The sequence below is a fragment of the Leucopleurus acutus genome (genome assembly GCF_964270905.1).
Source record: "Leucopleurus acutus genome assembly, chromosome: 13".
In the NCBI taxonomy this organism is placed as follows: domain Eukaryota; kingdom Metazoa; phylum Chordata; class Mammalia; order Artiodactyla; family Delphinidae; genus Leucopleurus; species Leucopleurus acutus.
The window spans coordinates 66,418,445-66,432,423 of record NC_139155.1 but is presented as its reverse complement, the minus strand read 5'-3'; the positions used below and the strand labels follow the sequence as shown (position 1 = coordinate 66,432,423).

Below are 13,979 nucleotides of genomic sequence, written 5' to 3'. Positions count from 1 at the left end.
CCCTTCTGTGGGGAGCGGGTAGGCACAGCACGACCTGACCAGAGGCTGGTTGCAGGCGGCCCACAGTCTCCACCGCGTGGTCCGTCGCTGTGCCACGCTCTGGAAGAAGGCGGCGCTGGGCCTGGGCAGGTCCACTGTGTGCAGCAGGAGAGTGACGTTTGAGGGTCCCCTTCCCAGCCACCTTGCTGCTGGGGCTGGCGATGCCTCCCTGGAGACCAAGAGGACAAGAGGAGCTCTGGACAGCCTGCCATCGGCCGCTGGGGACACCCAACTTCTGGAGCTGTGAGTAGCCCTTCCCTCACCTCTTCCTCCTCGCTTCCACCTGCGGCAAAGCTTGGATGGTACAGGAATGACACTGGGCCTCGAGGGTCATGGCCGAGCCACTCGGAACCCTCTATACAGGATCCTGTGCCCCCATTCTTCGGCCCTAACCAAAGGGACCACAGCCTCTGTTCCTCCCGAACGTGGGAGAGAATGTACGGTTCCTTAGCAAAGGAATGGGCCGTTGGGCAGCCCCCCTCCCCCGCAAGACCTGGTAGTCTCCCCACGTCTCCCGTGACAGCCAGGAAACAGGTACCCTCTTGGAAACCCCACTTTTTTGTGACCTGGCCCCACCCCATCCCCACATGCTGTGCTGCTGTAGCTGACAAGGGCCCCATCTCTGAGCCTGCTCCAGCCTGGTTGCCTGGGTCAAGTGAGACAGCATGGGTGGAGCACCCGTCACCAGCAGGCTCACTGGAATTACTAGAAGTTCAGTAGGGTGCCTGGGGCGGAGCCTTTCCTTCTCTCTTCAGTCTCCCTGTAAGATGGAAGGGGTCGGACTGGATTACCCCACCCCACAGAGGTCTCAGGCTCCAAGCACCCCCTGGGCAGCCTGGAGGAACAGCCTGTGTTTCTTCCCAGGAATGCTGCCCGCTGGGCAAGAAAGCAACCGCGACGCCCAAGCTTCCTGCTGGAGCCCATTGAGAGCCAGACGCCCCTGGGGTGTGGCACCCTCGGGGCGCAGGGGTAGGTGGTATGATTCTGGGGACTTTAGGGCCAGTGGCCCCCCTTCTGTCCTCCTCAGGAGGGTACCGCGCCTGACCACCTCCTGTCTTCCCTCTGCTCAGGCCTGAGGCACTGTGGGAGCATGGCCTAGGCGAGGTCCAGCCAATAGGCCTTGCGCTGACAACACCCTTCCTGGCAAAGGCCCAGACAGCACTGGACCCAAGCAGCCCCCTGCCAAGCGCCCCTGGCCTGAAGCCGCCGCCCACAGCGAGTACAGGCCTGGAGCTGTTGCCCCCTTCTTCCTTCATGCTGCGTGGGGCGGAAGCACACACCTGGGTAAGTCCCCCTGGTTACCTGGGGTCCTGTTCTTTGGTCTGGTCTTCGTGCCAGTGCTCTCCTTTGTGCGCTTGGTGCTGTAGCCACAGCAGTACTCATTGCTTCAGGAAGATGCAGGGAGGCCTGTGCAGGGGCCAGCATCCTAGGGGCACAGCAGGGAACAGCCCCCGAGGCCCATCCCTGCTCGTGACACTTACATGGTGGTGGAGACAAAAGAAACCCTAGCATGCAGACGAATGAAGAGACTGTGGATCATGGAGGGTCATACAGGCCCTGGTGATAAGTCTGGACTTTAAGAACAGGAAGTTGTGGAGGATGGTTGGCGGCTGTGCTCGGGTCCAGCAAAGGGTGCTGGTGGCTGGGACTGCGGGGCGGTGGCTGTGGATGTCGTGGGAGGCAGACTACGTAGGGCTTGCTCTGATGAGTCTGATAAGAGGGAAAGAAGGAATTGCGGATGGCTCCTGGGTTTCCGGCCTGAAAAGCTCAGGGAGTGATGCATTCTTTACTGTGAGAGGGAAGACGGAGGGTGGGAACCCAACAGCTGAAGCATCACAAGTGTGTCTTGAACCTGTCAGATTTGAGGTAACACAACAGATTCAGCCTGGCCTTCAGGAACAAGGTCAGGGCTGGAGATCAAAGTTAACAATTCGCAGCACAGGTTGAAGGTAAAGAACTGATGGGGTCATGGGGAGGAGTGGGGCCGAGACTCTGGGGCCTGTAACGTAGGAGTCAAGGAGTTCGGGCAAGGAGGTGAGGAAGCAGGAGTGTGCATTGGGCTTGGGCCCCCCAAGGCGCTGGTGCCTGAAGAGCTGCGACCTAAGTAGGGGTGGGGAGAGGGTGGGGGATGGGAGAGTGTCCATTCCCACCAGAGGACATTGTCACCAGGAGGGAAGGGAGGAGGGTTGTAGCTGTGGTTGGACAAGAACAGTTGCCACTGAAATGCACGGTCATTGCAGGAGTGGGTGTGAAAGGTCAGTAAGGCTGGAAACAGCTGCTTGGGTGGTCTGGTGTCAGGTGCTGAATGAAGGGGCAGGACCAGGTGAGCTGGCCGCAGCAGGTGCAGGTGTGGGGAGCCCCAGCTCCCCACCTTTCTCCCACTTCCCTGCTCAGTGTTCATCCTTCTTTTACAGGCATCAGCCCAGCCGACGATACCTGGGCTTAAGTCCCAGGCCCCTTCATCCCTGGCCAGTGTCCCCAACCCCCGTCTGCTCCTTCCTGGGGACTTCACAGGCACCAGGCCTGGGCCTGGCTCTGACACTGCAGGTGTGTACCTGGAGCCTGTCAGTGCCTCAAGTGCTCAGGTCACTCCCGGCACCTGGAATCCCTGGGTTCAGCCCGGGCCCAGACAGGAGGATGGTCAAGATCAAGCTTATTCTCCTATTGCCACTGGCCACATGGACCTGGAGGCCGAGCTTGAGGGCATCCAGCAGCAACTGCAAGACTACCAGACCACGAAGCAGAATCTCAGGTGAGACCCAGAAACCCACGTGGCACCCATCCATGGGGAACAGGGGGAGTTGTCTGCCCAGTGATGGCCCCTGCATGCAGGCGGCACCTCTCCCCTTCCGTCCTGCTCAGGAAGGCCCAGGTTGGCCTTACCTTCAGGAAAAGCTAAGCAAAACTTTACACCTGTGTCTTGTGGAAGCCGGTGGTCTACCGGGCGAGTGTGACTGACACGGGATGATGCAGTGAGCCGCCCTGCTTTGTCTGGGTCCACAGCCCACGTACCCCACGGCCAGGCCTGGGACCCTCAGTGTGAGCAGCAACCTTAATCAGAGGGAAGCGGGCAGGTCCCACACGGCCAGCTCTGCACAGGGAAGAGGACAGAGGGCGTTTCTGCGTGATGGTGGAACAGGAGCCCTTCTCCCTCCACCCACACCAGAAGTGTGCTGGGCCTCTGCCTGGGGCCAAGCCAGGCAGCAGGTGCGTTACTCCCTCAGGTCCTGCCAACGGCAAGCGAGCAGCCTGCGGCAGTGGCTGGAGCTGAGCCAGGAGGAGCCCAGGCCCGAGGACCAGGAAGCAGAGCAGCAGGTTCAGGAAGAACTGCAGGAGGTGAGACCTTGGGCAGCCCCCGGAAGGCTCCCAGGCGGGGCTTCCTCTTAGCCTGCCCCCTCAACCTCCCCAGGTGGAAGCGCAGATCCAGCAGCTGGCCTCCAAGTTGCAGGCCCAGCGCCAGCCCATCCGCACCTGTATCGCCCGCATCCATGCCCTGCGGCAGGCTCTGTGCTAGTCACCACCCCACGTCCAGGAACAGAATGCAAAACTGCAGCGAGTTTTTTTATTTCAAAATGTTGCAATTAAATGAATTACTGTTCAGAAGTCTCCCACTTTTCATACAAAAATACTGTGCTACTGATACAGTTGAAAAAGTTCAAATGGCTTCTCCTGCAGGAGAAATTCACAGCATCCCCAGGAAACATGAAATCTGGCCCTGTCCCCACAATCAGTGGCTCCCCAAGGACTGCGTACCTGTTGCCTGGGGACGGGTTTTCTAGGCACTGACATTCTCCCCTCCCCCACACATCAAATACACCACCAAGGTTCCTTTGCCTCCAACATAAGCCCCTGATCAATAGCAGCAACTTTTCTGTAGGTCTGGATTACAGGGAGGGGACCCAAGCTCTCCCCTGGCCCCAGCTGGGCCACCACCAGCTAGCTGCCTGCCCCTTTTGCTTTGGACACCACTGAGGGGGTTTGGTGATGGGTCCTGCCTACTGGAAAGAGGACCTGCCAGCTCCAGAAGGTCACTCAGCGGGGCCTGCAACGCCCTGAACCATTAGTGAGCACCCTCGGAAGTTGATGGCAGAGTCGGAGGTGATGCATTCAGCCATAAGTGCAAAGAGAGAAGACAGCTTTTCCCAACAAGCAGGTTGGGAGCAGTTGCGTTAAAGGTCCTGGTCTGGGACCCACAGTCAGTGCCAGGAGGCACCTCGCCCCATGCAAGGGAGGCCAAAAAGCAGTGATAGGAGGAGCAGCAAGAAGGTACTTTAACTACCACTTATCTTAAAACGGAAATCAGAACAACTGAATGCTCAGCCAGGACATGTAGAATCTCCAGTTTATACAACACGTTAGAAGATCTCCAAGAGGGAATCAATCGTCCTGGCCTGCACTTTCTCTTCAGGTGGGTAGGGGGAAGATGTAGGTCTAGGACATGAGAGGGGCTCTGACAACCCAGGTCCTGCCTGGTCAGACCCGATGGTCCCCTCCCTAGATAGCCTCAGAGGTTCCCCTTGAAAAGACCCTCACATTTCTGTGGAAAAGACCCCTCAGCAGCTGTGGCCATGAAAGAGGCTCTAGAGAGAGCCCAGAGCCTCCCCGAATCGGATTTTCTGTCCCGCTTTCAGCTTGAAGTTGAAGTCCTTGGGGGCCTCGAAGATGAGCACAATGGTGGAGCCCAGGTTGAACTCGCCCAGGTGCTCGCCCTTGCGCATGGGGATGCCCTCCTTGTTCATGTGCGTCACGAAGCTGAAGTCATTGTAGGAGCCCTTGCTGTACCGTGGGCTGTTTGTGTGCAGGTCCTGTGGGAGGCGGAGGCAGAGCACGTGGACCTTGAACACACCTCTGCTGCCGTCCCGAACCTGTCCCCCACCCTGCTCAGAAAGGGAGGTCCGGACAGCAGCTCAGGCCATGGACTAGGCCTAACCTGATAGCCCCTGACCAGCTCTGAACTGGAGAGAAATGGAGGATTCAGACCCCCAACTGTTCACTAGTACGAACGGTGCCACAACACCAGCACCCGGAGGGCTGAGGGGCAAACTGACACCAAGAGGGGAAGCCCTGCAGGCATGGGTACTGGCACCCCTCACACACTTGGCCTCCATCAGCATGCCCCACCCAAGTTCCCCTTGGGTTTCTGCAGAAGCAAAGTGCCAGGAAGGGAAGTTAATTCCCTCCCTCACCAGCCACCTCGAGACAGGGGTGGGTGGGGGATAAGCAGAGCAGGAGCTCAGGGCCCAGCCCCTCCTCAGGGCAGCTGCTCTGCACAGCCAGGCCTGGTGGGGGATGTGCCCTCCTAGAACTTACAGTCCAGATGGATCTGGCTGCACAGGAGACAGTGCAAGTGGCCTAGCCCTTGGGCTTCGGCAGGGTCTGGGCTCTGCTTACCCGGTCAAAGTAGATGCGGATGGAGCCCACGTTGGTGGCCCCAACAGCCGTCAGTGAGAAGAAGCCGTGTTTCCAGTCCCCAGTCAGGACTACCCGCTCATTGTGGCAGAAGAGCTCTTTGATCCAGCGGGCCATGCCGGGGTTCACGGACATCAGGGAGCCTGTGGGGACAGACACTGCCACTCCCTGCCCATCGGGAGGACAAGCCTCCCAGAGCCCAGTGTGTCTACTCTGGGAGGGCCCACGACCCACTGTACCCCCATGTCATTCCAAATGCAGAGCAGGCTGGCTCCCAGCCTGCCCCTGCCACCCATGCCCAGCAGTCACCTCACAGCTTTGGAGCCTGCGTCTCCTGATACCAAGAAGCTGAGGACCTCTCTGAGTCCCCCAGGGGCAGGTCCCACCCATGTGCTGGCCCAGGCCTACCTGGGAAGTGGCGCCGGTGGGAGACAGTCCAGTCAGTGGGGGAATGGAAGCAGTGGTAGTCCCCGGGGGCCAGGTAGATGACGCAGTGGTAGAGCTCGTTCCCTTCTCGGGTGACCAGCTGGCTCCTGAAGGAGCCACAGGAGGTGGCTGTGGGGCAGACACGAACCAGGCGCTCAGACAAGCACTTGATGCTACCCAACACGGAGCCTGCGTGCAGCCTGGATACTGGCTCCAGGGAGGCCTGAAGCTGCGGGCAGAGTAACTACTGGTCCACAGGCCTCCCTCCCGGACCCACTCCCATCCCCACCCTCTACCCTCTGACATCCAGCGCAGCCACGCCACAGCACAGCTGCCTGGCCGCCACCAGGCCAGGACCCACCTGGTGGGAAGGGCAGGTCCTCAGCGGGGATGCGAGGGCCCAGGAACGACTCCAGTGAGTAGGTGACCCCCTTCACCTGCTCCACCTCGCAGTTCTTCACCTGCCCGAAGTTGAGGATCTTCCCATCCGATGGACTGATCTGGAAGGGCCAGGAGAGGCTCGCTGTGGGGGAGGGCAGGGGGCAGAGGGCAGGGCCACTTCCTTGGGGTTTGGCCTGGGAGGAGTGCCCACCAGGCCACCTCTTCCTAAAGGCACAGCCAAGAGCTGCCTGTACGGAGGCAGGAGTAGAAGGTGGGGTTGGGGCCTCACCACGCTGTGGAGGTCGCACACTGGCCGGGCCTGTGGCTTCAGCTTGCGCCGGAAGAACTCGCTGAGGTTGCGGTAGTGGTGCAGGTCCTCCACGGCGGCCTCCTTCATGTTAACCCCGAAAGTCCAGATGTACAGGCTGTAGACGGGCCTGCGCAACCAGTGCGGCAGCTCCACTTGGTTGAGGCGGCCCCAAGCCCGCGATAGCAAGCGCGTCGGCACCGACTTGTACAGGGCCACCTGCAGGCCGCGGGCAGGCGGGTGAGTCAGCCACACCGGGTGAGTCAGCCACACGGTGTGCTCACCCCCCAACCCCCCTCCTCCCCATCAGCCGGTACCCTCTCCCCTCCCCATGGGGGCCACCTCCCGAGGCCTGAGCAGCTTGTCCCCACGAGGGCTTTGTGACATGGTCGTCTCTCACCAGGAACCAGACTGAGCTTCCAAATCTCTCATCTCTCACACACAGTACTGGCCAGGCCTGTGACACAGTGACTTACAGCTCAGCTGTCAGCCATTTCCTGCAGACTTCCCACAGCAGCTACCCCACTCCCTCCCCAGTCCCCGGGGAGACTGGCCAACACAGCCTCACTTCTTGAGGTGGGGAGGGGCAAACAGATCTGACACAGTCACACAGGCCGTGGCGCGGGCACTACTGCCCGAGTCCCAGACCAGCACAGAAAGGAGAGGCCTCTGGTGTGTGGGCAAGTCCACAGCCCAACGCGCATGTGCTCGTCGCCCCCCACCCTGAGGTTGGGGACTCATGCAGACGGGTTGACCACTGACACCTGCGCTCCGAGGACCTGGACACGCCCGCCGAGCCCACCTGTCCACACAGCTGTCCCCACCTGGTGCTCCTCCAGGAGGCAGAGGGGACTCGGCCTCTCAGCCAAACTCGGGGCCAGACGACCCAGAAGGGGCAGCCTCTTAAACCTCAAGTGCCTCTGCCATAGTGGGACGTGCTTCTAATTGGTGGCTGCTGCTTGCTGAACACAACCAAGACACCAAGTCCCCAAAGCATAAAAGCAATTCCACTCCAACTTTAAACACCTTTAAAGAGGCAATAAGTTAGCGGCTCCCAGCACTCCCAGCTGACGCCCATCCGCGGGGGCAGCCCAGGGCTGCCCTATGACCCCAGGCCTAATGCCCAGAGGTGCCCCTGAGCTTTCAAGCCCTGGCAACGCCCACCTGGGCTGTCCAAGGGCCTGGGAGCAGGGTTTCTTCCTTGGGGCCAGCTTGCCTGAGAGCCGGGCGCAGCCAGGCCGTTCCCTCACGCAGCCCTGCCTGGGGCTCCTGGGTCCTCAAAGGCATCCTCACTCAAAGGGGCCCACACAGGCTCCAGCCTCCCTGAACCACCCTCTGGCATCCAGAAATTAATTTGGATTCTTCTCAAAATCACCCCTAAGCTCTTTTCAGGCACCATTTTCTGAATGCCCAATGTGGGTTCTTTCCAGAAGCAGAGTCCCCACATGGCAGAAATGCAGGCAGAGACAGCAGGCAGTGGACGGTGGGCCATTACAGTCACCTGTCTGCAGCCCACCCTCTCCACAGGCTCGCCTTCCAATGTGACCCTGCTGGAGCGCTCAGGCCCCACAGCACCACCTCTGATCTGACAAATGTCTTCTCCTCCTCGGTCTCCTGGGCCCCAACCTCAGGCCTGCCTGGGGGGAGGCCAGGCCAGCAGCCCCTGCACACTTACCCTGCTCACGGGTCTCCATCCCACCCGGCTGAGTGGCCTGAGGGCGCCAAGGGGCAGGAGGTAGTAGAGGACCGTCAGGGGCCAGGAGCGCAGTTTCAGGGCGGGTTTGGACATGCAGCTCAGCTGTCCCAGCCTTCGCCTCAGGGCCAGCTGGGGGAAGTACAACCTGCAGGGCACATGTCCGCACACAGCCAGGGTCAGTGGAGGACTGGGGGCCCCACCTCACCCTCAGCAGGCTCGCCTCTCGATGGAGCCGGGCAGCACCGGCCAAACTCCTTCATCCCAACCCCACTCTGAGGTGGGGGCTTGGCTGCCTCTGGTTGGCAGACTCACTTCCCAGTCTCCCCACCTGCCTGTCAGCTGAGACACACAGGGTGAGGCGCCTCTCAGATGGAGTAGCTTCTGAACCTGGCAGGGACCCCGGAGAGGACCTTGGGGCTGAGTGCACCAGGAAGATGGTGCAGAACCTGCCTTGCGGCTCCCTACCGGCCTGGGGCCAGCTCTGCCCACACAGGCTCCAAGGAGAGCTAGTCTGATCCCCCTTAGCCCCTGGCAGCGCAGGATCTGGGAAAATCTCTTCATGGCTCCAAGCATCTTATTTCCTCATTTGAGGGGCCTGACAAGATCACAAAGGAACACACAAACATGCACAAGCACTAGTGCGCGTGTACACACACACACACACACACACACACACACACACACACGCACGCACGCTACTGCTCCATCCATCCCCGTGCTCTTTCTGCATCAGGTCAGGTTCTCCAAAACGATCCAGAGGTTGGTGGGGATAAGCTCCCCGCCAACCCTCAGGCCACCTTCCAGGTCTGCTGGGGCCACATACACCTGACCCAGGCCCCTCCTTCCAATAAAGGTAGGTGGGCCTTTCCCAGACCCCACCAGCTCAAATTCAGCGCATTAAGCCAGGCTCAGCCTCGAGGGAGCCAGACTTTGGGATGAGCCTTTCCACCGGAACCCTGGCCCTCCTGAGGCATGACACTGAGGCCCAAGTTACCTTGCCACATGCCTAGGACCTAGAAAGTGCTCCTGAGGCCCCAGTGTGGCCATCACAAGATCACACTGCTACCCACTCTGAGAATGTCCCGGGGCTTCGGTTTCCTCATCTACAGAAACACTGCGTTCAACTGGAGAATAAGGCTCCATCTGTGCCTGTGTGCTCTCAGAGAAGCTCTGTCCTCTGCCCCCAATTGCTCAACAAACCAAGGAACAAAGAGGCACCTCAGCTGATATGAAAAGCAGAAAAAAATGGAGAACTGAGCCGAAGGCCAGGCCCTGCAGCTCAATGGTGGCCCTGGGAGGCGCTGCTTCTCCACTGCTCACCAGACCCCCTGTGTCCACTGTCTCTCCCATCCCACCCCCTCCAGCTTTAAAAAGGTCTGGCAAGTGGGTAGGGGCCAAGCAAAGCCTGACACATCACTGCTCTCCCCTGGGCTCCCCCCATCCACCTCGCTCTCTGCAGAAGTACAGGGACCAATCTCGGAGGAGCTGCGCTGCAGCGGGGTGGAGGCGCAGCGCAGACACTGGCCCACCAGCCTGCTGGCCCCCCAGTACCTGAAATGGGCTCTCTGACTCTGGTCCCCCGGACCGGGCCCCTCCAGCCGCGGGAGCTGGTACCCTGGCCCCCTGCTGCCGCCACCACCTCCACCATGGGGCCGCTGGACGTGAACTCTGACCTTTCGGAGGTCAAGGCGGGGTGAGGCCAGGTTAGGACGCAGGCGTGGCCCACAGCATCTCACCATTTTGCCGCGCGGAGCTCCGGTCCTCGCCGCGCCTCTGACTGACACATGGTGGGCGGCGCAGGGAGGCAGTGCCAGGCTCGCTCCCTTTGTCTCTCCTCCTTCCTCCCTTCCCCCCCGGAGCTCCTGCGCTGTCACCGCTCCTCGCCCCGGCGGCTGCGGCTGGGGGACCGCTCCCTGGCTAGGTCCAGTCCAACGGATCAGGGCTGTTGCAGAGACAGGCACCCATCACACACCTGCTCGGCCTGCGCACCGGCCCCGCCCTCGGCCCGTTCTGTCCCTGGCCTGGCTGCCTGCCTGCTTCCAGCAGGGAGGGGACCCGGCGCCTCTGAACCCAGGAGCACAAGCGGGAATCTGAGCCCCGCGCTCCAGGCGGGCGCCCAGCGTCGGCCTGTCTGCGGCCCCGGCGGCCCCTCCCTCGCTGGGACCTGACCCATTTTCCTTTCAGATGACAAAGTAGCATCTGAGGGATGAGGGCGCAGGAAGGCGGGAGAGGCACGGCAGTGAGACCCCAGCATCTGGCCTGCTCCGGCTCTCTCCTCGTCGTCGTCCCCAGCCCCCGCCTCAGGGTCCCCCATACCTGCCTCCTCTGAAGAGGGGCACCAGGGCGACCTCAGGGAAAACGGCCACCCCGCCTTCCCATCTCTCTCGGGAGGAACAGCACTTTGGTCCGCGGCCACCCAGCTCCCTGAGAGGACGCCCAGCCTCTGCAGATCACAGGCAGGGGGAGAGCAAACATTCTGCAGCCTGGGAGTCACAGCCCCGCCCAGCGCAGCCCCCAACCCACGTGCCCCACGTCGTCTTTAGATGAAGACATGCGGGGTCCCAGGGCTGCTCCAAAGGCAGAGAACTGACCCGGCCCAGGCCCCCACGCCAAGACCGAACAGGAGGCCCCAACTCGGACATAGCTCGACCCTCACAGGCTGAACTTCTGAGGTCCTGGGCAAACCCACCTCAGCCAAGGAGGTTAAAACCGCCAGCCTGACACCTGCCAGATCTCTAGGTGTGAGTGGCCATGGGGCTGGATGAGGCTGACTAAGGTTTGGACGTTAGCATGGATTTCCACCCCTGCCAAGGCCCACCCCACCTCAGACCAGGACCCCTCGGCAAGCTCATCTCCCCAGGCTACCCGCCTCGCTGAATGGCCGTTGAATGGCAGGAGGGTGCCCGCACAGGCCTCCTCCTGCCCAAGGCCCCATGGACACTCTGGCTTTTGCCTGGCCAGGCTCGAGCTGAGGTCCCGCTAAGTCCCTTCCTACAGCCCACCTGCCGAGCACAGCCCCACCCACCTGCGGAGCACAGCCCTGCCCCGCCCTCCCAGCCTCGGGGCCCCAAACTCGCCTCCCCGTGGCTCCCCAGGAAACAGGCCCAGCGGGGTGATGGGCAGTCAGGTTTGCGCCTGAAGCTAGGCTCCAGGACAAGGCTCTCTCCCCGACTCTAGAAACTCTAGAAAGCTTGGGCTGCTCGCACACCCGGGATTCACAGTGGGGGCTGGCGACGCCTTGTGGGCGGGGATGGGAGCCAGGCCTCCTCCTCCCAGTTTTCCACAGTGGGACCTTGACCGCTGCAGGATGTTGTCAGAAAGGCACATTCAGGAAGCCACAGACAAACCCAGCTTGGCCCAAGACCTCAGGACCTCAAAGCAGATCCCCCGTGTGTGCCTTTGCATTGCATTCTCCCCCAAGGCCTCCAGTCCAGGGGCCTGACCGGGCCACACAGCCCACCAGGGCAGTGGAGGGGACTCTGGGGGACCAGCCCAAGGAGCTGCTATCCTGGAGAGACTCCAGGAACTGCCCTGAGAAGCTGGGCAGGAGGTCTTCACGCCTCAGTCCTGTCTCTGTCACTACTCTACTTCCTCTTCTAAAATGAGACACTGAGACCAGGGTCAGGTTTCTTTTAAATCACCAGTGTTCCCCAAAAGGCCCCCAGCAAGCTGACATGAATTCAGCTGTCCACCAGGAAACGGGCCAACTCCCTCTGACTAGCTCAGAGCCGCAGGACGGAGGGAAGGGGGTCCCTAGAGGTCACCCCTTTTCACTTCCCAGGAGCAGAGCCACTTCCTCAACCAACAGTGCTCCCAGCATCCCCATCTCAGAGCCCCACTTGCCCTCTGCGCCTACAGTGGCCTTTGGAGGCCAAGCTAGAGCTTTCTCCCTTTCTGGTTCCCTGAGTGCAACTTGGGGAGTTCAGGCCTGAAGGAGGAGCCTGCAAGGAGAGCGCCCTGAAGCAGAGAAGTACAGACCCCTTCCCTCTCTCCTGAGAGTCTCAAGGACACTCTGTGGAGGTGAGTTTGGGGCTATGACCAGTAGGACTTTAAAGTCATTACATGGCCATATGGAACATGAGAACACAGAGGCTTTGGTGGGGGGCAAGGACAATCTGGTTACTGTGATCCTGGACGCCCTCCCCCCACCCTCGCCCTGAGAGCTAGGAAAGGCCTTGCAAGTCACACGTGCTCTCTGAGTCTCAGTTTCCTCATCTGGAAATGCGAAGGGTCCTTCCTCCTGCTCACCCGCCCTGAGTCTCACATCAAAGCTGTGACCAAGGCCAAGAACAACTCTGCTTAGAAACCCCATGCCTCTCTTCCATCCAAGAGCTTAGTGCAGCCTCACCCCCCAGACCTGGCTCCCAGTGCCTCCCCTCCCTTTCCAAACCCACGCTCTGGGAGGACAGAAGTTTGCTACCGCTGGGAAGATGGAAGGAACAGGGCAGAGGAGGCAGTTCTGACAGAGGAGCCCAAACCACAGGCGCAGCGATGATGTGAGTAGGAAGGGATGGCTCAACAGGACCATGCTGGGGGGAGCTCACCTTTGTCAGGACATGCTGTTCTGGGGGTTCACACCCCAGAGGTGCTACAACATCCCCACCCACCCCTCACCGCCCTAGATGAAGGCCTTGCAACCCTGCACGTGTCCAGCCTGAGAGCCCAAGGATGTGCTCCTGCTCCCTGAGTGGAAAGCTCACCGGGTGCCAGTTACCTGGCCTGAAGCCTCAGCAGAAACCCCCAGTGCCCCCCAAAACATGTGTCCCCAGCCTGACTTGCTGTGCACACTCCCGGCTCTGGAGGGCAGGGCTGCTGGGTAGCTGTGTCCAGGTGGGGCCACCAACCATTCCTCCCCTGAGTTCCAAGGCTAGAAGCTGACAAAATGTCAGAAGTAGGGAACCAGGAAAATGGATTCTCCCAGGTGAAACGGGTGAGCCATCTTGGGGAAGCCTTGGGCGAGAGAAGAGGAAGCAGAGAGAAGGATCCAGAGGCACCTCTTTCAAGGGCGGTAGAGATGGGGACAGGACTCGGCAAGACTCTTTCTTAAATCCCCTGAAGGAAAGCAACCTTCTCTGGGGCAATCCTTGGCACTAGCGGGGAACGGGGTCCTGGGAAGGGCAGAGTGTCACCCCCTCCTGCCCCTTGGCTGGTACATGGTGACAACTGCAGCATGTCCGGGTCCCACCGAGGAACACTGCTGCTTCCCTACCCCTCTGGCGCCCGTCCCAGACCCTTCGGGCAGAACTGAGGAAATGGGCGCAGGAGGACATCGAGCCGCCCGCAACGCCCACATTTCCCTTTTCCGGGCCGGGAGGCAAGGAGATGCTACACGACGCGAAGGAAGTGAGCTCATCCTGCCCGGCCCCGTGACCCACCGTGTGGGGCCAGGGAAGCCACACTCGATCGGGGTTGGGGGGTGGGCTCCTCAGGCCCCAAGCGGTGAGGGGCGACCGGCCTCCCGGCTACGCGAGCAGGCCTTCCGCTTGCGCGGGACGGCTCGGCCGCGGCCGCTCACTCACCAGCAGGTGGTCCGCTCCGCTGGCTTCCGCGGCGCCGCGCACCGGCTGAACTCGCAGGGAGGCGCCGCTCCTCGCTCCTCGGAAGCCTGACTGCGTGCGGGGGCTCGGCTCCACCCAGTCAGGGGCAGCGGCAGGAGACCGGACACCAGGCTCGCTAGTCAGCTGCGCCCCGCCCCCCAGCCTGGGGTTCCTTTAAGGGAAG

General features: G+C 61.1%; 2 protein-coding genes across 3 annotated transcripts in view; one reads left to right on the top strand and one right to left on the bottom strand.

The window, feature by feature from the left end:
- SFI1 (SFI1 centrin binding protein) overlaps positions 1 to 3,587 on the top strand; it is a 78,996-nt gene extending 75,409 nt beyond the window's left edge. The window contains exons 27-32 of the mRNA XM_082853117.1: positions 56 to 282; positions 904 to 1,008; positions 1,110 to 1,323; positions 2,454 to 2,791; positions 3,264 to 3,375; positions 3,449 to 3,587. Coding sequence (XP_082709243.1) covers positions 56 to 282; positions 904 to 1,008; positions 1,110 to 1,323; positions 2,454 to 2,791; positions 3,264 to 3,375; positions 3,449 to 3,553 — 1,101 coding nt within the window. The 3' untranslated portion in view covers positions 3,554 to 3,587. The remainder of the gene's footprint in view (positions 1 to 55; positions 283 to 903; positions 1,009 to 1,109; positions 1,324 to 2,453; positions 2,792 to 3,263; positions 3,376 to 3,448) is intronic.
- A 914-nt stretch (positions 3,588 to 4,501) lies between these two features.
- PISD (phosphatidylserine decarboxylase) overlaps positions 4,502 to 13,979 on the bottom strand; it is a 36,175-nt gene continuing 26,697 nt past the window's right edge. The window contains exons 1-7 of one of the 2 annotated variants that reach the window (XM_082853116.1): positions 9,995 to 10,194; positions 8,238 to 8,403; positions 6,545 to 6,781; positions 6,236 to 6,374; positions 5,857 to 6,003; positions 5,431 to 5,591; positions 4,502 to 4,844 (exon numbers count right to left, since the gene is read on the bottom strand). In XM_082853116.1, the coding sequence (XP_082709242.1) occupies positions 4,620 to 4,844; positions 5,431 to 5,591; positions 5,857 to 6,003; positions 6,236 to 6,374; positions 6,545 to 6,781; positions 8,238 to 8,403; positions 9,995 to 10,044 (1,125 nt within the window). In that variant the 5' untranslated portion in view covers positions 10,045 to 10,194 and the 3' untranslated portion in view covers positions 4,502 to 4,619. Of the gene's footprint in view, positions 4,845 to 5,430; positions 5,592 to 5,856; positions 6,004 to 6,235; positions 6,375 to 6,544; positions 6,782 to 8,237; positions 8,404 to 9,994; positions 10,195 to 13,979 lie in introns of those variants that run through there. The other variant, XM_082853115.1, reaches the window with a different exon arrangement.